We start from the raw sequence: 25088 nt of genomic DNA on the forward strand, positions 1-25088 counted from the left end.
CCGCGCAACCGGTGGAAGTGCATTTTACGCCGGGGTGATGCATTTATCGACGCTGACAATGTGGTATCGCTTTACCTTTACTCTCGCATTCTTCGTCTTTGACGCGTGAGTTAAGCAAGATTAATTACACCCGGCCGCTACCGAAGGTCGAAAACGTTTCGAGGTCGGTGAGTAATGCCGGACGATTTATATCGGAGTAATATCAAAGCGCTATATCGATACTCTCGATAACACTCACGCGCTTTTAAAGGAACCTACTCCAAATTAATTGAAAAATTACACCGCCTGGACGCGAACGATGGTTTCGGGGATATTTTCGGAATCCTCTGGACATACGAAGTTTAATGATTAATTTAATGTAACGACAAATTGCGACCTTTTATTTTTCTTAATTAATCGATACCGATGTGCCGCGAAGTATCACATGTTTATTTTGGCACGATGAAAAATTATCGACACGTCCATTAACATTTCACCGTATTACAAGCGCAGCCGGATAAAATTCTCCATTTGTGAGTAAATTATTTAGAAGCGTGCAATTTGCATAAGCAACTATGTCGTATCGATAACGACACAGAGCTTGACTACGTTTCGACGACGATAATGAGGGAATAATTTGTTTTAACCTGCTATGGTTTGTAAAAACAAGTGTAAAAAATGTGTCAAGGATGCATCAAGAAATTAACGGGAATGAACTCGTTCGGTTCTATTTTAAGATTACGAAAATTCTTTAAAAGATAATCTGACGCTATTTAATAAGATAATAAGTGCAGGAGATCGAGTTTGTTTTATATATATACATATATATAAATTGAAGACATCCCGATTTATAATTTCACGTTACAAGAAACATTGCTCAGTTTTAATAAAAGATATTTTAACATTTATTATATTATTTGCTAAGTAAGAAGCGATGAAGCGTGTCTTATTTGAGATTTCTGATAACTTTAAATAAATTAACTCTCTAAAACTTTTGGAGTGGAATGTCACTCTAAAGTCAACTTTATACAATTTATAATTCATGACAGCTCTAGCAGCAATTTAAATATTAGGGATATATTGGTTAAATGTTGAGGCTATATTAGGTTAATACTAGACTAATATTTGGACAATATTGTGTCAATAATTGTGCTACTAGGGAGAATTCGAAATAGAATTCTATTTATAATTTTATGTATCAAATTATAAATATAATTATAAATGAGAAAAATGTTTTGCATTACAAGAAATACGATATCAAATAATAAATTAAATTGTAATTTATGTCATTCATATATAGATAAAATTGTTTGCCTATCCGATTAAACACAGCTCTATTCACAGCGCTTATAGATTTTCAATTTTCAATACATCAGATACAATTGACCAATCATGGATATTTATACTCTTTAAATTCTTTGAAGTGAAATCTCACTCTAAAGAGTAAAAATTGAACCAATCTTGAAAAAGAATGGCTCAATTTTCACAATTCACTCTTAAAAGTTTAGAGGATGGGTACTTTGCGCATATATTTGATTTCTTTCATATTTATAAAAATAGAGCGCTATACGTAGTTATAAATATATAATTCTGATTATTCACATGTTTCCCGAATTACACGACGTGTAATTAAATAAAATATAAATAAAATTTTCCCTGCCTCGAATTCTATCGCGAATTATACATTTGCCTAAAATGAGTTTAAAGAGTGAAAATTGAGTGAAATTCACTTTAAAAGTTTCAGAGAGAAATCACTATTAGTTAAGCGAGTAAAGTAAAACCTTCGCGTACGAAACTGAAGAATGATCGTTATCAATGTGTTACGCGAATCGGTCGGACGTGTTGAATATTTGTGATGCCGCGCGATTTTTCCCAGCCGGCCGTGCAGCCTAAATCTTCCGTTGTCGATTTATACACCCGGCAAATTCGTGCCCATGACGAAGGGTCACTAGGGCCGGCTGATAGAGTTTGACGTAACTACGATGTCCGGTGTTCGACCGTGTTTCGACGACGATATGATAACCGGCCAACAGTTTCTCTCTCTCTCCCTCTCTCCCTTTCTCTCTTTGTCTTTCTCGCTCTCGTTCTCTCTGCCCGCCCACGAGTGCCGTAAATAACGGACCAGGTAAAACGAATTGTCGATAAATAAATGTTCGGGTCGTGTATACGTGTCATGTTGTGGACCGACGAGCTCCGGCGATCGTTATTTCATAACCGTTGCGCGCTATCGTTTTCCAACCTGGCCATTCTCTCGGACCAGGCTGCCTCCTCTTTGCCGCCATTTATTTGATAACTGACGGACGGCCGCGTGTTCTGTCTCAGAATCGTATTTAGAATTCGTCTGGCACGTCCGCCATCCTCCCACCGTCCCAAAGCCCGTTCTACTTGCCCCCGCGTTTGTCCAATCCAACGATCGATCGACTTTTTAAACTGTCAATATAGCGAGGTCAATAAACCGGACGACTCGCTGTCCCTTCGTTGTTCCGACAATTCGGGTCACCCCATAGATTTAGTATCGTGTAATCTGCCGGATTTCCTATAAATCTTTTGACAAAATGTTTTAAAATGTTCTACCGGCGACATGATAGTTACCTCAATTGCATATAATATGTTACAATTTTTAACCGCGTTAACAAATACGTCGATGTGTTAAAATGATGTGATATAATGAAGAGCCTTAACCAATCCAATATAAGTTAATAATAATGATAATCACAGTAACTTAAAAAGTATAAAAGCACCCCCTTTTTATTATTAACTTGTCTTTATTTTAAATATTTATATAAAAATTGTTAAGAATTGTCAAAACGCGTGCCAGTACGGAAGGTTCAAAGAGAGAGAGTTGACTGATTCAAATTACTCGTAAAACGCCAGGGGCTTTACGTGCCAAAGATTACCGGAGCAGCCGGACCGAAATGGGTACCGGCGGTTGTATTTCTATATCTCATGACCCATAATTTTCTATATCTCCGGTTAGCCATATCGTAAATACGTTGGACGTAATCGTAAAAATTTTTATTGGTCGCGCGCCTTTTTTAGGCTGCAGGGGCGAAATGGGTGCCTAAATAGGGCTGCATCCATTCGAAACTTCACCCGAGTACACTCATGTATTATTTTATCTTTGTTGTTCACCGAACGTTAAAAGATAAAATGATACATGAATGCACCCAGGTAAAGTTTCTGAACGTCGCCTGAGCCCCTATTCTATAACTTGGTATGACAGTAACGACGTCGTTACATTATCGCGCAGATATTTTATATGATAAAAAAAAACTGCGCAATGACAATATAACAATATCGTTAAGGCCGCAGCACGGATTTTTGTATATAACGCATAACACATAGTACATAAGCGAATCAACCAATCAAGATCCTTCCTTTCCTTCCATTTCACGGAAAAGAAAAATATTGGTTGACTCTCTTATGCACTATGCATCATGCGTTATGCAAATGGCTACGGTCATTACTGTCATAACGAATTACAGAATAGGGACTCTAGGAGGGGCTTAAAGAAATCAGCCTAAAATTAAGAAGAAGGACCAAGAAAGGCAAAAAGAGGAATCTCTCGCAAAATAGACTGTTGGAATTTCTTGTCGACGTAATAATTCGTAACATTCGTGCACCTGGCGCATCTTCGTGGATTTTTATTCTTTTTTTCTTTACTCGAGAAAGAGGCGACGTAAAATCCCGCTCTCTGTGGCTCCGTTCTGGCGGATATCTTGCCCTCGTCAGATACCAGAGTCACGTGATATCTTTTTATCTACATTCCAGGTATTCTTATTCGCATATTTCATACGACGCATCAGCTTTTACTGCATTCGTCGCACCGCGAGGCCTCTGCATCCACAGGCAAAGTCTGCGACGCTGAACGCCGCACGAGGCGGCAAAAAATTAAATTATACTCTCTTTATTGCAGCGGCGCGCTGTGCTTGCGTGCCCTTATGAGATAACGAGACGCCGTTATGAAACTGAACGAGAGACATTCATACATCGTTGCAAGATCCACAATGTATAATTTTCGTGCTAATGCATCCCGTAAATCCCATTAGGGTTCGCATCGTTGTAATATTACCCGCAGGTGGAATTGATAACGTTCGATTATATCCGAATATTTGAAACGGTGACATTATTTTTTGAATTTATTGTTTGAAAGAACACATTCGTCCAACATATACTTTATTGCGATTAATATCACCACATGCCTCGATGGTTGAATTGGTAAAACGTCCACGCGGAATAAGGAAGATGCAGATTTAAATCCCAGCTGAGATAATATTTTTTAAACATAATAAATTCTTTACGATATTTTAAAGATATTTATTAGCATCAATAATTAAATTGCCTGCAAATTCAATTTGTAATATTACATAGTCCAACTTCAGTTTAGGATTATATTTCAAGACTAACAAATAATTTGTTTCAATTGGAAATTATAAAATTTATATTAAAAGATTCGTTGATCGGATATGGCCTTTTTCACCATCGACCTTTGATGCGTAAATCCTTAATATCTTTTACACTTCTTTTCTAAGTGAGCTCATAGTTAATTGTACCGACAAGGTATCTAAATACTCTTTTTGCTGCAATTCAGTTTGATTCATCATATTACATATTGAACTGATTTAATAAACTATCGGCATACGTTATGTAATAAACACCTTGTATGAACTGCCAAATAGGTACACTGAAAAAATTTATTAAATTGTAATAAATATTTGTTCAAATAGTATTAATGAAACATTTACTTATAGTAAATAAATATTATCCAATAAAAAAATGATACTTAAATTAATAATTCTTATACCAAACAAATATATGTTTAAATTTAGTAAACATTTAGTTAGTACTATTTAAACAAATATTTATTAAAATTTAGTAAATTTTTTTTCAATAATCCTTCGATCAATTGCTAGTAGGAATGTTATCCCAGACATGTCTAAAAACGAGACATCTTAAAGACGTCTAAGAGAAGTTTTAAAGACATTTTTTTAAAGAGACATCTCTAAAAGACATTATTAAAACGGTTTATTGTTTTAATACTCTCGATTTTGGATTTTTTGTTGTTTGGTATGATTCGCTTTAAAAATTTTTCTCTTTATAAGATTTGGTATCATCGGCGTTGAAACCGTCTCATTTATGTTATTATTTTGTATTAATTCTAACATCGGTTCGGAAAATGTGAAAATACAGCGCTCCATCAGCGTAAAGAGCATCTTAATCCCCGTCGATCATTCGGGATGAGCGTATGACGGCGCGTTTATTTACAGCCCCTAACGCGCGTGTAGAACTATTACACCGAAGATCGAATGATGTAAACGAGCGCGTTATCTCGAGCACACCGTTGTATTATCCGCTTATTTTTAGATGCTACGTAATGCGCGTATTTGTTAAGGCAACAGATCGCGAGAATTTTCTCATTCCGTCGTCGCGTCGGATGTATTCCCGAGAGATAACGGCGATTTGCTATGACGAAGCGTGCTTTGATACACGCCAATCATGGACCGTCGTCTAGTGGAGGACAAGAGTCGGTATTCATATTTTAATGCCGATCACTGACTTAATGTCGAACGGCTGATTCTGATTTTCATTTAATACGCGAATCGTGGGATTCGCACATTATTCCGGATTGAGAACTACATGATGATATTCAGTAATAAATACATACGAATATTATAAGCATGGTTGCTACCTCTCTGCTTTTCGACTAGAGTTCTTGATAGAATTTCCGGCTCTCCTGACAGAAAAAATCTCTGGCTAATCACTCAAAATTTTGATGAGTTTTTTTAGGTATGAGCGTGGCTTTAAATTCTCAAAAATATTTGTACTTAAAATGAGATAAATATAAACAATATTAAGTATTCAAAATGAGATGAATATAAATAATATTAAAATATCTTAGACCGAGATGTGAACACAATATTGAAATATCATTTTAGACCGAGATGTGAACACAAAAGATAAAAAATAAAGGCTAAGCGATTAAGCTTGGATCTTTAGTGCTGAAACAAGAAATAAATATAAGTTCACACATTGAAAAGAGTGAAAACAAAGATGCTGAGTGCAAAAAGTACGAGCAATGCGAACAAACCTAGTAACAATTTTGATAATGATAATCGATATTTGGCAGGATAGCCGTCAATCTCCAGTGAAATACTAGTCGAAAGGTGACATCTGTGGTTACAAGATGTGAGGGTGTTATTCAAGGATCAAAAAGAAATCGCGATACTCGTGAAGAAATGCTGCGTACGGAATCCGTCAGCATATTAATTTTATCTCACTATAGCGTCGTATATCGTGTAGTCTCAAGTATCCATTTCCGTTCCGCGGAGCGCGTTGCCGCAATATGTCGTCGTTGTCTTCAAGAATAGATTCTGGATATTTCCTCTTCTCGTTTCTTTTTACTTCATAATCAAAAATTTTAATTGCAAATTGGTCGCAAATTAATCTTCTTAATTTGAATAAAAGTTACATCTTTTAATTCTAATCATGCAAAATGAAAAAGGGTTTATATACATTTTATATTATGTTTTATATATATATATATATAGGGTAAAGTTGCCGAAATCGCACACACCGGCTCTTAAATCGCACTACCTCGCTTAAAAATTCAACTATTGTATTTATATACTTTCTTACGGGTTATTTAAGAACTACGTAGTACTGTAATGCTATTCTATTATACTCGTGACATGAAATGTGTAACAGGAGTGCTGTTATTTACATAAATAAAAAAATCGTGATGGCGTTGCTATTTTTCAACGTATTTCATAGCAGAATTACAGAAAATATAAGTTAAATAATCTAAGTCTTGACCATTTGTCGTGATTAAAATATTATTAAAATTAAATCAATAGAATATTAAAATTTGCTTTACATATTTTTTATGGATAAAATAAATAAAAGTTTAAAAAAAATGCTCTAGTTTCCCAAATCGTACCATGATGTAATTTCCTAAATCGCATCATAATCTAACTTCTTAAATCGTACGTTACCTAATATTTTTCCATTTCTTACATTTTTATTTCATTCATTATTATTATGTAAAAATGTATATTGTAAATATACGAGGTTTTATTTTGTTTCACGTAGAAACTCCTCAAAATACTTCTTGAAATTATTATGTGTTTCAGAAATTATGAAAAATATATTCTTAAGTTTTTAACAGCATAATAAAATATAATTTTTTCCTTTCTTTATGTAATTTTTAAATTTTTTGCATTATCATAATGTTTTAAATGAGGAATATTGGTATGGTGCGATTTCGGCAATCTTACCCTATATAACATAATTTTAACTCTATCGCTATGATGAAATTTCCACTCTCCGACTGCAACCTGAATCTTCGAACTTCAGTTCAGATATTGTTCCGAACTGTATAAAAATTAAAAAAATTTTTACATACGTGTAAAAGCTTTGACAACGATTTTTTTTATTATCACAGAAGTTAGATTGTATTTTACTCATTTTTTACAGATAAAATTTATCTACCAGAATTTTCATTAAAAAATCGACTGCCTTTAAAGTCCAACATGTTACCGATGAAAAGTTAAAATCTGTCTAACGCATTAAGCATGTCGAAATATAAATTTAAAACACAGATTATATAATTGAAAACAAATAAAAAATATATCTTTATATCGTGTATTAAAACATTGATTAAATTCTCTTTATATTAAATATTAAATATTAAAAATGACATGTATCATTTTTAATATTGTTACAGTAATGTTGTTATAGTAAATACAAAATGTTTAAAATTGGAAAAGAGAGGCCGGACCATTTTAATCCACGCCGGTTGTCCACTCTGGGCTTAACTATTTAAATAATTCACCGCTTCCCTCTTCTCCCCCGTTACGCTCTTGTTAATAATTGAATTAGTGCAACGAACTCCCGAGCTTGCTAATAATTTTATTTTTATCCACCGCCGATCGCGTCCGTTTAATTTAATACATTGGCGCAACGCTCTACGGCGACTGCCGCGCGCACGTGTCGCGCATCTTAATTGCATCGCCGGCGATGCAAATTACACCGCGTTAGCGTTGCCACGGGGCCGTTCGGGGAAATCGCGCGTCGAAGAAACGCGCAATTTTACATCGATGTCCTTTCCCTTTCCTCGTGCATTCTCGCGCCCAGTTTCGCCCGACCGCTCGCCGCCTTATCGCGTCGCGATCCGCACGCGACACGATCAACATTCCGACGAGACGCGAACTCGGTCGCGGAACAACGGGACCGTCGCTCTGCTCGTTAAGCACTCCGATCGGGCGACGACGATCCCCACAATTGCACGCACGCACGATCGAAACGAGCGGCGGCGAGTATAAAGGCCGGGATTGTTGCATGGATGCGTCGGGTGACATTCTCTCGAAAATTTTTAGAATAAATCTCACACACATTCTGCAATAAGCCATCTACTTAAGCTCTAAGTCTTTAGCCGTAAAAAATTGACCAGTCGAATGTGAGAATAATCGACTTGATCAATTTCTTATGGCTTAAGACTTAAAGCTTAGGTAATGGCTTATTGTAGAAAGCGTATTACTCTCATGGGCTTTCTACAATAACTTAAAGCTTAGGTAATGGCTTATTGTAAAAGGCCCATGAAGAGAGCGAAATCTCACTCTTAAAGATTGAAAATTAAGTCACCCTTTTTCAAGACTGGCACAATTTTCACTCTTTATAGGCTTTCTACAATAAGTCATTACCTTGAGTTTTAAACCGTAAAAAAATTGGCCATCAGTCTATTATTCTTCTCACATTCGACTGACTGATCAATTTCTTACTGCTTAAAGCTCATTAAGTAGCAGCTTATTATATTAGAACGTGAGTTAAAATAAGATTCCAAAAAAAATTTAGAAAGTGTTAAAGATACAACTTTAAAAATATATCGTGATTAAATGTAACTACGAGATTAATCATCAACTCGTGTCCTGTTTATTAATGAGTTATCGAGTTACATACGTCGTCAGGTGCACGCTTGTAAAATGCACTCTCCTCTTTGCGTTCCTTTCCCCTTTCTAGACGGGTTCTATTTGACTGCAGCGCTTCGCTTCTCCCTCGAGAAGACGTATCGCTCGTGGACGGTAATAAAAATATTTCTGCACAACAGAGCAAGCTCGTCCGCGTGACACAATGAGCGCGTGCGGCAAATTAATGTGCGCGCGAGATATACTCGCGATTTCTTTTATCTCGGAAATCGCCCGGAGGATGGCTCACGTTGGATCGATAAACGCACGCACGCATGCACGCACGTACGAATTGCATCTTCATACTCTGAAAATTAGCAAATAAAGAACGGCTCCGCACACGCTCATAATTCTCACGCTCATCTTCGCGAATAACTCACGATTCTTGGTACGTTAAAAATTCGAAGCTTTTTAATTTCACGATCCTTGAAGTAATATCCGCAATAATCGTGCAAGCACCGCGATTGCCAGTGCTATTAATAGAGTATATTTAATAGAATGTACATTGAATTATTTTCAAAGCACTCAGTCACGACGACGGATTCCCATTAGTCAGCCGCGACCTTTTCATGGGGCCACCAGGTGGAAAAAGATCGTCGTCATCGAGGTACGATAAATTACAATCGTCTTATCGATTGTGACGCGTCGTGCTCGGCTCGATTGTGGACGCGATTGCGTTGCGTTCGTCGTTTACGCCACCGGCAGGCATGGCAGCGACTCGATCAGGAGTCCATCACCGGCGGGAGTACAACGCGAAAAAATAGCATAACGGGAGGTCGACCGGGTTACTTTCTAGTTGCCTTGTATGCGCGTATACGCCCGCACGCTGTCGATATTTCAACGTGCTGTATACACCGCGATTATAGCCGTCGCGCAAGCTGCAGCGCATGCATCTTGTTACGCGAAATTCGCGTGGGTAATAGGGGGCTTTGATTGCGTCGTCAAAGTCGCTGCACGAAAGACGAATAAAGAAGTGCATAAGGCTCGCAGTCTTTAGCATTCAATTAGACCGACAGCAATATTATCGAGATCATTAATGCTATACGTATTATATTATGTAGATCTCGATACGAGGTCATGATTCAAAGCTATTTGATTATTTACGAGTATAATTTAAATATGAAACGATGTTTTATGTTTAATCCTTTTATGTCTGACTTTATTGAAAAATAGGATATGTGTTGTCTAATTATTAAAGATTTGGGGGATCCCTAAATATGAAATGAGGTCGAAACATAAAAATTGATGAATCAAAATGGTGGTTCCAAAATAAAATATTATTTAAATTGTAATAAAGTTCACATAATAAGATTTATTATGTAATTGTTTAAGATTTTAAAAGGAAAACTATTTAAAAGACATAAATACGATTAGATATGAGGCATGTAAAAATAAAAATATAAATTGTGATAATTTTATAACGTATTACCAATATTATTATAATTAATATTTTACCAATAAAATTAGATATTCACTGACAACAAGATGATTGATAAAAATTATGTAGGAAAATTCAAGATTTCTCGATTTATAAATATTAATTAATAGACCTTCTTTAAATACATAGTTATTTTTCTTGTCATTGAAGTACGAAAGGCTTGAAAATTGTTTATACATTAATACATTATTAATGTATAATAAAGAATTAATAATATATAATAAACGCTTATTTATAAATTAATATAAATTAAACATTTATTAAATTATTTTTACTGAAATTATTAATTAATTAATGATGAATCGGGAGCTTAAATTGCAACTAATTGTCTGTTACATAACCGAAATAATATCTAGTTTGGCAAAATAAGACCTTCGTTAGTAAAAACGAGTTCAGTGACACGTTTTTGCATTTTAATTTTAGATCAAAGCATTCAATGATGGTTTCTATTAAAGCAAGATATACGGCGAGGTATTGAATAAAATATTTGTCCGGGGTACAGGCTTTCCAGAAATATGTACTGATTACAGGAGACTTCAATTAGACCGTTTCGGATTCACGCATGATTAACGCTGACAGCGTCCCGCCGCCGTGTAAACATTTAAATAGCGGAATTATTAAATGGATTAAATGACTCCGCGAGATCAACGCGTTAATTATGCCGACTTGTCGCAGTTATACGACAGAAATCCGCGTGGTTTCAAGTAACCGTGACGCGAAAGTAATAATGTTAACAACATTCACATGTGAACACGGTCCGCGCTTATGGATTTAAATGAAAATACATTACTCTACGATGCATTTGCGTCCCCCGGGCGATCGGGATTGCCACCCGTGCTCTCGTAAGAGTATCCCGACGTTTCTTTTTTTGTATTTGAAGTTTGACATTCGATACGATTATATTTTTTTTATCTGTGCTCTCTATTTTCCATTACGAAACTACGACGCATAATTCACCGATCCCGCGAAACACAATTGAATCCTTTCGATTTTGTGAACGAATGGAATGACACCGGGACTTCTCATTCGCCAATTATTCGCGGACGTTCAAGGAAGAAACGTGTCACGTATTTTACTCGTATCACACCAGCGATTAGAGATTGTGCTCGCGTTAGCGTCTCGTGATCAATTAGGAAGGAACTGCTGTCCAGCAGCTTCTCTCTGACTGGCCAAGAGACGCAAACGCGAACGCAATCTCCAATCGCTAATGCGTGATACGGACATTACGAACGATCCCCATGAGATTTCTCGCCCCCGCTCCTCGCATCTGCGAAAATTTAACCGAATCGACCGATTTCTATTATACTTCCGCGATGACCATCGCGTTACTTTTTTTCCCTGTTGCTCTCGCGATTACTTTTTAGCGCAACGTTTTTTCGTCACTTTTCGGCAATGGCTGCGGTGCGACGCGGCGCGCCGCATATTGCGACGGGACGTCATTAATTATGACATTTAAATTGCAAATCGCTCGCTAAAATATGTCGAATCCCCGGCGCACATGGCCGTCCACACTTTACGTCTCGATTCGCACAGGCGCGCGATCTCTCAATCTCTCCTTCCCTCTCCCTCCCTCTCTCTCTCTCTCTCTCTCTCTCTCTATCTATCTATCTCTATCTCTATCTCTCTTTCTCTGTGATGCAGGCAGATTTTATATGCAACGCGTACGCGCCGATATATGCATCTACATGCACGCGAATGTACGCGAGCCCACGCACACACGTTACGTGTGTCATACGCAGTCCCCGCGCGGCATGCCGAGAGCGGATTTTTCATGCAAATTCGCTTATAAAATCGATGTTAATTTTTATAAAACGATTATCGCAACCATCTATGTGACAATAATGTTAACTAAACTGCGGCCGCCGGGCCGTGTGCGGAACTCCTGTTGACCGCTTCCGGCGCACCGCTAAAAAGTTACCGCGCGCTCTCTCTCTTTCACCCCCTTTCATCCCTCGCCAATCTCACCGTCGGGCAACGATCGCTGGCAAAGATTAATCGTCGGCATCAATTGTCATATTGTAGCTTCCGAGGAGTATTACATGAACACGGCAGATGGAACGATCATAGCTTTATTGTATTTCTTGTTCGTTCGGTCGACTATGTATTATCGTTTATATCAAATCAGAGTGTTATACATGGCGAATCTATGCATAACTATTATGTACGAATGTAGATTCATGCGCATATACACGTCTGCGCTGTCGTCACGCGCTCATCAAGATTTGCATTCGTGCATCGGCAAGAATTTCTAAAGTGCTTCGTACAAGATGTATACGCGAACGTACATACGTATGCATGTACGGAGAAACCTTTCCATCTTTTCATTCGATCTAAGTCAGGCGGCGCACATTTTGCAAAGTGCATTAACGAAGCCGCACCGACGAACGTGGATTTTCGTTCGGCTGGAGGAAAAGATGCGTGTCCGCGTCATCCTTCTTTTTTCCGATTGCGCGTCCAGTACAACCGTTAGCGAACGAGGCGGAGGTCACGAAGTCCATGGGGGCCACGAACTCTCCCTTAGAGTTTTATTTTTTTTAAATATTTATAGCAAAGTGTTATATATATATTTTTAATTGGACAAGAGAAATCCTATATTCGGTCAAAGCGAAGCTTAGTGTTTTAAATATGCGCTTTGACCGAATATAGGATTTCTGTTGTTTAATTAGATTTATTCTCATCAGTCCAAAATCATACCGCAATGTATTTTTGATGTTTCGAAAATGCTTAATCAAGCAATTTTGCTCACACTATTTTAAGATCCCAAAAATATCTTTTAATTTAAGAAACTCCTAGATGTAAGAAACACAGATTTCATTGTGTTATTCTTTTTGCGTTATAATATAATTTTAAATAAAACATTTGATAAATTGTATATCTAAGTAATACTATTTTAATGTAATAATTTAAATAATAATTTAATACTCTATCTTTTCATATTTGACTTTAACAAAAAATTTCGTTTGCGACGTGCCAATGCCCTCCCTTTGACAAAATTCTTTCGAATCCGCCATATACATCCAGGAACTTGAGAAAAGCATCGCGCGCACGTTCGGGCGGTCAGATAAATGCGCGTGGATCTTCTGGTGGCATCAAGGGGAAGACGAAACTTTCGCCGCCGGCAGTCCATTAGAAGCGCACGGACGATTTAGCAAGAGAAGGGCGGTGGAGGTGGTGGTTGCGCTCGCTTTTCTGAGGCTGGCTTTTAGGTCCAGCAATTTGATGCACGTTGCTTGTCATGCTAATATCTTCAGCTTTATATCGCCGCTGAGTTTTTCCCAGCGTTGATACACGTTTTCGTAGCGCCGGTCGTCCTCGCGGTACGCATCGTTGAACACCGTGAAGAATACTGTTGCGCTGTCACCGTTGAAATTATGTCGCTTCGTCGAGACGAATTGCTCGGGAGCGACTTTAAGTGACGAGACGCGCGGGGAAAACGTGTCTTCCCTTATTTCCTTTTCTCCCGCTCGCTCTCGTACTGCGATTCTCTTGCGGAAATATTGCACGTGGCACGACACTTGCACTAGGATCCTGTAATTCTTAACGACAGTATCGGTGTCATTATATTGCGAAGTTTTTATTATCATATAATATATAATACCTGTCTAACGATGTAATGGTACGACATTGTCGTTAAGAGTTACAGAACAGTAATGTGGTAGATCAGTATTCTGTAACTCTTAATAGCTTTATTAGAATTAACGATCAATCTAATTTGAAATATTTCAAATTAGATTGATTGCAACTTAGTTTGCGATTGCATTTTAAGCCGATAAACCGAATCAGCGCGTAGTTTGTGAAAACTTAAAACAATGTATTCGTGAAAATGTGCATATTATAGTATTTATTAAGCACTAAGATCCATTTTGATTGAAAATAGGATTTTATTTCTCTTAATTGATTTGTTCTCGTCAGTCTATTTCGAATTATAATTATCTTAACAACAGTGTCGATGTCATTACATTATTATTGCGCATTATACATGACAAAAAAATTGCGCAAAGACACCTAAATAACTCGAAGTTACACAATAAAAAGAGTCTGGTTGCATTGATAGGAATTTTGGTTGAAAGTAGACACAAATTAGAATTTTCTGGTTGAATCTGTTATAAATTATAATTCTATTTGAAACGATCAGCATTCTGATTGAAATAATCAGAATCTTATGATTCGTTCATTTTCAACCAAAAATTTTTTTCAGTGCGGAGCTTACAAACATCTTTTAGACGTCTTTTAAATAGTTTTCGCAAAAATCTTTTTAAGACGTCTTTACACGCATGTTCCGAATTTGAACTTTTTATCCAAATTGTTTTCTGGATAATTATAACCAACACTGTTGTTAAGAGTTCTAGGATGGAAACCCTGTAACTTTTAACAACAATTCGTTATCGTTATATTGTCGTTATGCAGCTTTTTTATATAAAATATCTACGCAACATAATATAACGATACCGACACTGTTAAAAGTTACAGAATTCCAGTGCTGGTTTAACTAGCTCGACGATTCCTTTCGATTTTCCGTACTATCGCGGATACTCCGATATATCGTGCGTGGTTTTATGCATTCCATCACTGCGAATTACTTAGTAATTTGAAAACGTAATTTGCATAACATTTGCGTAAGATAAACCAACGTAGTTGCGTATTATCTTTGAGTCTAATGGCTATTCGAGATGAATGATATTACGTAAGCATCGTATAGAGGAACGATAACGTATAAGGCAGTATGCCTAAGCTATAATATTACAAGAGTAGATCAATGGAAATAGCTCTTTCTGAACGGATCTTGTTTTTCTGTCAAATGAGACGTAACAGGCTTCTGCGCCGCCTAATTAGAATTCCATTAACAAACGCATCGCGTCAGAGGTAATAGGCGAGAATGGTAATATAATAATGACACATAATAATAACAGCTTTAATATCACGGGTTCATGGCATCTCGGCAATCTGTGGAGTCGCGCAACGTTAATTTAATGAAAACGCGACCGCTGCAGTCCGCCACCGGCTTTTTAATTGCGCTTTATATGCCGTAAAAAAAATTTTACGTGTCTCACGTTATCATCGCGCAGCCTTACGACTCGTATATTTTCCAGGGATATAATACATACGATTTTCCGGGATTCATTACTCTATCGCGGTCAATATCGCACGATTAATGAAAATAATTGCATTGCGGTGCGCAACGACCGCCGCTGGCAAATCCTCCTTTACGATCGGTTAAACATCCTGATGCAATTTACCATCACCGAGAAGCGACGTAAGACATCTTGCTTGAGATAAGGAACAGAGCAGCAGCGCAAGCGATGTGACATGGAATTTCTATACAGCATCCAAGACAATCTTTTAAAAAGGTGCTATTCAAGATATCCGTGTCAAACTGCTTAATTTTTTAAGCATAAGTATTCTGACTCACGCCATTTCCACAACAATAGAGTCAGATAATAAAATTCTTGACAGTTTTCTTGCACGGAAAGAACAGTTTTGCTGAAGTATTTAAAAATTTAGCTCTATAGATGCAGATCTGAAAATAATTTTGTTTGCATCTGTATATAATTCTGTTTAGAGGTAAAATTATGTAGGACGCTTAAATTGGTTATTAGAATCTGTTTGCAGCATATTGACATCAACGCTTAAGCGTTCTACGTAATTATTTTGATGATCCAATAAAATTATTTTCAGATTTGCAACGTTCAGGGCAATTTTTTTAAAAGATAGAGGAAGATCACCGATACTGGCATAGGTCTCCTAAAGCGACATCCTCTTATTTCTTAGAAACTAACCTTTACGCCTTATTAATACTAATAAAAACGTGATCTGTTTAGCTAATTAAAGAAGTACAAACTCATAATTCATATATTTGTGGCTTATTTCTATGCCAAATCAGCTAAAAATAAATTCTATGAATCCGAAAAGAAAATTCTTACGGTGTTCTTTTGCAAATTGCGTAATTAAAGTAATAGTGACTGTATTATTGATAATATTATGTCACTTTAAATGTTTATAGTGTTTCATAAATTAGTTTTCTTTACAGAATAGGATATATCTTTATTTATAGAATAGGAATATTGGCATGAGAGAGAGAGAGAGAGAGAGAGAGAGAGAGAGAGAGAGAGAGAGAGAGAGAAGATTGCCTACTATGTCAGTTTTGGAGCCCATTTTGTCAGATGCTCATTTTTGCATAACTTACGAAAAACTTAATTATTGCAAACTTGCAAACATATAAACTTATAAAAATTGCTTATACTATCTGATAGAAGACACTTTACCTTTTGTTTAAGAAATATTGTCTAAAAACAAAGTGGTATGTCGGTATCGGTGACTTTCCCCTATTATTCAAAGCATTCGTGTCAAATTGCTTAATTTTTTAAGCATAAGTTTCTTGATTCACTCCATTTTCACAACAATAGAGTCAGATAATGAAATCTTCGACAGTTTTCTTACACGAAAAGAATGGTTTTGTTAAAGTATTTAAAAATATAGCTAAATACAGGTCTCAAAAACTAATTTTATCTAGACATCAAAATAATTTTTGGACATTAAAATAATTATGTAGAACGCTCAAAAAGATTGCTAGACCGTTAAATCTGTTTGCAGTATTAACATCAACGCTAAAAAGTTCTATATAATTGATGACCCAATAAAATTATTTTCAGATTTGCAGTGTCCAAGACAATTTTATTAAAAGGTGAAATTCAATATACTCGTGTCAAACTTTAATTTTTTAAACATAAGTTTTTCGATTCGCGCCATTTTTACAATAGAATCAGATAATGAAATCCTCGCCAGTTTTCCTAAATGAAAAGAACGATTTTGAATTATATAACATTTAACTAGATACGATTCTGAAAATAATTTTCTTTAAATCTCAAAATAATTTGGTTTGGATATCAAAATAATTATATGTAGAACGCTCAAACTAGTTGCTAATGTTAAATTGTCAATGTTTGTAGCATTGACACCAATGCTTAATTCTACATAATTATTTTGATAATCCAATAAAATTATTTTCAGATTTGTATCTAGCTAAATTTTCTTTCACGTACATTTCTTCAACTGCTTGTTAACGCGTTGATAAATTCTCATACACGTACCAAAGTATGTGCATGCCACGTTCATAATTAATAAATACGGATTACATATTCCGGTGAGATTATTTAAAAATGAATTTTCGCGCAACATCCGAGCCGGAATAAGATGATAATTCGCGAGAGTGAAATATTAAGTAGGAAAACATCGTGTATGTAAAATAGGCAAATGGGAAAGTTTGCGAGGCTTTTTCACGTCGCGAAGAAGGCAGTTGCCGCCACCCTTGAGTTAACGTGCTGTCCCAAAGACCCATGTTTACAATATACATTTTTATGGGCTGATTCTTTTATAGCTCTTAATCTTAACATGCTTAGAACGGGAAAAGTTTAGAAGTTGCGGTCTTCGTGGTGTTCCAAGTACGCCACGCCTCTTGGTCTTTTATACCAGGTTGACGTTGAAAATCGGATAATCGATCGAAGAGAAAACATATCGTTCGAGTTTCTTGATCTTTCTGCGCTATTAATAAATTAAATGGTTCGCGTGAAAATAGAGCGGCGATAGCCAAGTGGAAATCAAATTAGATGAAAATTGGTTTAAGAATGCTATTGTAGTGTTAATTTTCCAGAAACAGGGACAGTTTTGATAGAAGAATTAACAATAATCAGTACAATAATAAATTAATAATAATACGCTTGTATTGCTTCTAATTCTGTTTCTGTTATTGTTCCCAATTTTGTCTCTGTGATTCGATTATAAATCTGTGTGTATGGACTGCTTTTCAGTAATAGATAATTAAATATTTTTCTTTTTATAAAAAATGAAACATATATAATTTTAGTTAATCCAAATATCCTACAATTATATATAGATGATTCTATTACAAATCTATGTATGTGGAGTGCTTCGACAACAGATAATATTTGATGTATTATTAGCTACTGAAAAGAGATATATAGATAATGTTCAAAAAGTTCCAGATTCTGAGACATTTATTTTGAGAAAGAACTTTATTTTTGAAAAACTCTACAAATTTATCAAGAGATTATATCAATATCATCATAAATTTAGAACCCAAGGTGTTAAATCCACATCACATAGGTGTTAATGTTAATACCAACACAAAGAGTGAGAATTATAATAAACGCCACTATTTTTTAGAGTGTATCTTGTATAATATCTTTGTGTAGGTTTACGTAATTGAAAATTTCAAAAATACTTCCCCGCTGAGTTTCCACTGTACTCGCATTTCTCAATCCCGATCTTTGGCCGCCGTGTTCGCTAACTACTTTTTTTCCGCGGTTTATTTCCGATTAACGCGTGCAAAAGACGCACTGTGCACGGAATCGCGCGCAAGGACCTACTACAAAGACCTTGGCGGCTAAGACGTGCTGGGAAATTATTCGTGTAATTTATGGCTAGAGTGCCCCTCGACTGCAGCCAGGTCGCAGGCGCTGACGTTCTTCTATTTCAAAGTGCGCTTCTTGAAGTTGTTATGAGAATACGAAAAGCGTCCAGTGGACGTCTTTGGAACGATATACTGCAACGCTTTCTCAAAAAGACACCAAGATCATCTCGGTATAAACTGATAAATATCGACAAACTGTCTTCATCAAATATATTAAATATATAATTTGATATCTAACAAACATTACAATAAGATAAATTAAATACAAATAAAACGATCAGCTTTTTTTTCTTAACATTAATGGTTGCACAAAACGGTCAATGATAAGAAAAAATATATCATCTTGATGTGTACTAATTTATCATTTCCGGTGGTTAATTCGCGAATGCTTTCGCTGAAAGACAGAACATATTCCTTCCCATGCACGGAACGTCGCGTAATCCAGCAATCTCGCAAATGTGGCGAGCGTTCTATCGACTTAATTGCTTTACCCTCCTTAAATTCACAAGGCAGCGGGAACTTGGCTCGTGTACTTTGCCTGTCAGACTCTGCTTCTTCGTCGGGAGTAGCGGCATGAGGCGCACCGCGGACCGTACCTTTTCTTTTTGTCACGACCATCCAGTTTTTAGACGTATCGTAACGACGACATTAATATCGCGTGCAACAGCTCGTGCAGCTTTTAACGGAGCCCCGAATGCTTGCAGAAAGCAGCGAGCTGATTGCGGGCGTGCACTTTGAAATAGCAGAATGTAAATTAATGCGCCAAAAGGGTTGCGCTACTCTTTGGTATATTATGTTTACCGTATTTTACGGTGTTATTAAAACGAGATATTATTTGTTCTCTGTACGTATTGATACCATGGGTACAAATTTGTTAGTGAATATGTTTTAAATAAACATCTATTAGTCACAGCCAATTTATTCGAATAATATTGAGAGAGATTGTGGCTTTATGTTTATACGTCGTCAGTAAAACATATTTATTAATTTTTTACGACTCGAGCAACTAAATGCAGCGTATAAAGGATGTTCGAGTAAAAGTACACTCTGAATTAATAATGTTTTCCTCGATCCAAATCGCTTCACGATTCATCAGATGTATATACCTATGGGACACGTCATATTTCCGATGTTGCGTTGCTAATACATTGCTCAACATCATCGATAGCTCTGATATCACAAACATTAAGTATTCAAAGAAACATGATTTTATTTTCAGTACCACGAACAGTTAATCTATGGATTTACCGTCATTGTATTGCCGTTATTCTCATCACACGATGAATATTGCATATACATAAATCGAGATATGATATGTCTGAGTCAAAAGTTTTAATTTTTTCCATAATAGTATTACAAAGACTATAAAAATAAAAATGCAACTTTTTATAATAATTAATATAATATTTTTTTAAGGAGTACATTCTACTGTATGTGTATATAAAGAATATTTTTTAAATATATAATAGCAGCTTATAAAAATTTCGTTATATTTGTAGGTCTGAAATGTGTAATAAAGAACGAAATGTTAAATATAAAGGCACAAAATCAATATTTAAAAAGGTACGCATACAAAACGATATTATTTTTATCTAAACATTGTGGAGAAGCAGGATTGCTTATATAAATATACTATAACCAAGAGAGTTATTTTCTTAATAAAATACATGTTTTATATAAATCACGAATTAATCTTATTTGATTAATTAATTTCACAGAATTATTGAATCTTGTAATCAAACGTAATCTTAGGGTTCAAGAGCTTTGCGAGTAAGTCGAAACATTCGTGCGAAAAACTTCTGAATACAAACGCGAATCATGAAGCACACCGCGAAGTAACCGACCCTCAAGTTTGGGATCCTATTGACTTACGGTTCGTCTATCCGCCGAACAGAGAAGAGACAGAGCGCGCGCTGGTCTGTTTAATGAACAAGCTTGAGCGGTTTGATTTGCATTGCGCGCAGTCACGCTCCGCTCGCGGTGCGAATTTCAACGTAGCAGCCTCTGCTACTCGGTGGCCACCTGAGTAACGTGAGATACCTGCACGTTGGCACAGCTCATCCTGAGACGCGTAATGCGCCCGGGTAGAGAACGCTTTAAGGGGCATTCCTGTCGCGCTTGCATCGCGCCGTTGCGTTATCGCGATTCAGCGTCGAGCACTGCCATCGAATGACAGTTTCCTGTGTCAAAGCATACCCGGTCGCTGTTACACAACGTGATCAACCCCCGTGCGCAACCCGTCGCCGCCTCCCTCTCCTCCTCCTCCCCCAGCTGCTGCCTTCTTCCATCGAGAGTCGCGCAATTCGAGCGGCAAATGCAATATTGTGGCCTCGCCGCCGAGACACTTGAGACAAAATGGCATGCTTCCGCGCGATTTGCCCCTTTTTTCCCAGTAACTTTCAAAGGCTGCACTTCCCGAAAGCTCTTAGATCCTCTTTTCGCGCATCGTTTTACGTGTATTTAATTATGTATATAACTTAAGAGATTCTCCAAATTAAGCAATTAAATGGACACTTTTTAATACACCCGTTTAAAGTTTCATTAATTTTCGTCGAGTTGCGATGGACGTTTACATATTATTCCCGCGCGCATATGCAAAAGCTTGTAAACTTCAGTTTAGTAAAAACATAAATGTTTGTTACAAATTTTGGAAAAACACAGCATAACTCAGTTGGTACATATGTATATATTTTATTTTTATTTTCATAATATTCAATATATATATATATAATAATTTTTCGAGAATTGAAATTGTAATAAAGTTTTGGCCTTTCTCTCTCTCTCTCTCTCTCTCTCTATTGCTCGTATTTATAGAAATAAAATAAATAAATAAGTGTATGTATATGCATATATATGTTTATTTATCTATTTACTTTATTTTATATATAATACATAAACAATTTCTCTCTTGCCATGCAAAATTTTATTGTTTTATTTAGCTTGACGAAGCATCGATAGCATCACTTCAGTTTTATTAGTCGGAGCCCAGCATCGTGTTTCTTTTTCCTACTCTTTGTGTTTGGTACTTATCAAGTCACTTTTTCAATCGTACGAGTGCCTCTTCGCATTAGTCGATAGGACAAATGTGAAAACGGGATGCCGCGTTCGGTCATGATCAGTAAGTGGAAACGGACGAGCGCGTCCGGCCTATGAAATTGGAGTCGAACTTGCGAGCGGGCGAATGTTTATTTGAAATAGGATAGTCGGCCAACGATTGCATGCTCCTGATTTCGAAACCCTAGGGGACTCGATCATTGAACGAGCCCGGACGAGCGACTAACGAAAAAATTGCGTCCGCTGTTTGCGGTCCGACTGTGTATCATTCAGAGACAATTAACAATTGACTTTGTGCAATACGAGAAGAGTCGAAGTGGAGAAGAATGAAATTCTAGTAATGAAAACAATATCTGTTAAAATCAAACGTTATCCGAAATTGAAGTAATTTGTATAAAATTTCTTTCAATATCGAATAATTATCTTATAAAAGAATAATCTATTTTCTAAACTGTTATTGTTTCTGACTCTGTAAATATCAGATATAATTTCCACGACTTTTTTCAAAATTATATCTGTTAATATCAAAGAAACGATACAAACATATCAATTAAAGTATTTGCCTTTTGAATCTATTACTTTTTGCCATCCTTCAGAGATATTATGTAGATATTATATAACTATTATATTGTTTATGTATCATAGATGTCACGGCAAAAAAATACTTCGCAGAGCGATTTATCAAAATCATCATATTTAATTTTTTAAACCAATCTTGACACGCTCTTTTCGATATACTATACAATATCATTATCTCTGTAAGTTTCACAAATTATCCTAGTTACTTCAGTGGCGGTTTTACCGCAATGAAAATAGTGAAGGCAATGGCAAATACGCACTTTTTCAACATTTATCTTTAATTAAACTAAAATAAACACGGAGAAAAAAAATTGTTCATTTGACTATATTAATTTAATTTATCTTTATATATTTTTTGTTGGAAAATGTATATATTTAAATCAAATATAATGTCTGTTTGACTCTTAAATACATATATACTTCATAAAAAAAATATATATATATATAAACGATCTAAATTGATTTAATCAAATGAACAATTTTTTCTCAGTGTAGTTAAATATTTAACCGCGGATTGTTATATAACTTTCGAAACTAGGTTGATCAACCTTACTAATGAAAAAATTACATGCGAAAATTTAAATACACTGTTGTTATAGCACTATCTAAAATTGATCATGCGGACTTATTTATACACCTAATAATTCAAAAACTTTTCCATCAGGCCGAATGAATCGTCTGGTCGGTGAGGGATCGAATCGTTTATTATATTTTTTCTCCGCGATCTTGTAAAAATTACGAAACTCGTAATGTTTCGCGGTATTAAAAACGGCGCATGTTAAGAAGAAAAATGAGAACTGTGACGCGTCTATGCAGCAAAGCGCTATCCGATCTACAACCTCTTATCTTGCAACCTTACCCTTGCCTCTTACGGCTATTGCTCCACCTTTGAAATGTTATCCGCCGCTACGTACGACCTTCTCAGAATTTATATTAAACAAACGACTCCCATTATTGGTTTATTCGTGTGTTGTCAGGCAAAGTAGGATCAATTCAGTGAATCTCGCTCAAGAGCGCGAGTCTCTTTTCACGGCTCTACGCTAACGTAACTCGCTTACATGCAATATCAACCTGAGACTGAACACCTTCTTGCTCTGGAAAAAAAATCAAATCTAACGTTTGATGGCTGAGAAGGATCGAATGGTTATCGGAAAATACGCCTGAATTTGAGATCAAAGAATCAAATACCTCTCTGCCGCCTAACTAATGTCTAATGCACTATATTCTAATGCATCATAATTACAATTATATCGGGTGGATTTTTAGAGATTGGCTGAAAATGTTGTAATTTCAATTTTGGCAGTAATGACAATAGCTTTTGTATATAATAATCGATTTCTTTCTGTGTGCAGCTTGTTCTTCGACCGAATTCATATGCAGAAACGGGCAGTGCATCGACAGTAACAGATACTGCGATGGCGTGCAAGATTGCCACGATGGATCCGATGAACACAATTGCCGTAAGTATCGTTTCCACATCTGAAAGATGATCGCCTGCACTTATCACAGTTATTTGCATGCGCATGCAGTTTGAACTTGTAACGGTGGTATCGCGTATTGGTGCGCTTCAGAATTCGTCTTCGTCTTTTTAATATTTAATAATCTACTTAAGGCATATGGCACACAAAAAAAACGTAAGCAGTAAGACATAAGCAATATATGTGTGTGTATAAGCACAAACATTTTGCTTACGTTATTGGTTTATATTTTTATTATGATTGATTGATTCGCTTACGATTTACATTTTATATTTTTTTTGTGTACCATGGCCTTTAATGTACTAGTAATTGTGTTAGTTAATTTCGAAGTAATATTGCACTTTTGTGCGCCCTTACATATAACATTCACAGCTGAAGGGCTTACTATAACAGTGGGCTAATCCACATTTTGTATAAACAGAGAAAATTAACTCTAAAATAAAGATTAGGAAACAACCCATACAGTAAAATCTTCAGGGGATGTCCTCTGAACATCTTAAGAATGATTCTCGGATGTTTCTCGGATAAAGTGTGCTCTATGAGAATGGATTACTTCATTTTTTTATAAAATGTAGATTATTCCACTTGTAATAAGCCATTGACATATAGAATGGACCACCGATGGCGGTGGTGGAGGTAGAAAGACGAGTAGAGTGAGAGGCAAATAAATGGATGAACGTTCCGTCTCTTTTCCAAGCAGGAGCCTAACACATCGTAACAGGTCTCTGGTCATAATACTATAATAATAAATATTACAATAAACACTATAATAAATATAGTTACCTTATAACCTAGCAATAACACATATTATAACGAGTATTATATATAATTTATAGTACGGTTAACATCTTTCATATAACGATGGTATAAATATTATATATGAAATATACTTATCTGTAAAAATTGGGTGCAGAGGTTGTCGTAGTGCACACCTTGCATAAAACACAATAATTCACCATTTTATTTAGTTTTATTAACATTTGACCAAGATTTATTTTACGCAAGCGACAACGTACACTATTCTCGTATTCTCGCTTTTGGTTAGAGGCACACTTTGACACAGCATACAGTATTGCTGGAACAACAACCAATTAGGCTTTAATAAACAAAGAAAGAACGTTCATCCATTTATCTGCCTCTCACTCTGTTCGTATTTCTACCTCTACCACCGC

At 36.1% G+C, this 25088-nt stretch overlaps 1 protein-coding gene across 1 annotated transcript in view; it reads left to right on the plus strand.

The window, feature by feature from the left end:
- trol (terribly reduced optic lobes) overlaps positions 1 to 25088 on the plus strand; it is a 192573-nt gene that overhangs the window by 111761 nt on the left and 55724 nt on the right. Inside the window, 1 exon segment of the mRNA XM_018459665.1 lies at positions 23791 to 23898. Coding sequence (XP_018315167.1) covers positions 23791 to 23898 — 108 coding nt within the window.

The sequence above is a fragment of the Mycetomoellerius zeteki genome, unplaced genomic scaffold, assembly GCF_001594055.1.
Source record: "Mycetomoellerius zeteki isolate Tzet28-1 unplaced genomic scaffold, Tzet1.0 scaffold85, whole genome shotgun sequence".
NCBI classification, from domain to species: domain Eukaryota; kingdom Metazoa; phylum Arthropoda; class Insecta; order Hymenoptera; family Formicidae; genus Mycetomoellerius; species Mycetomoellerius zeteki.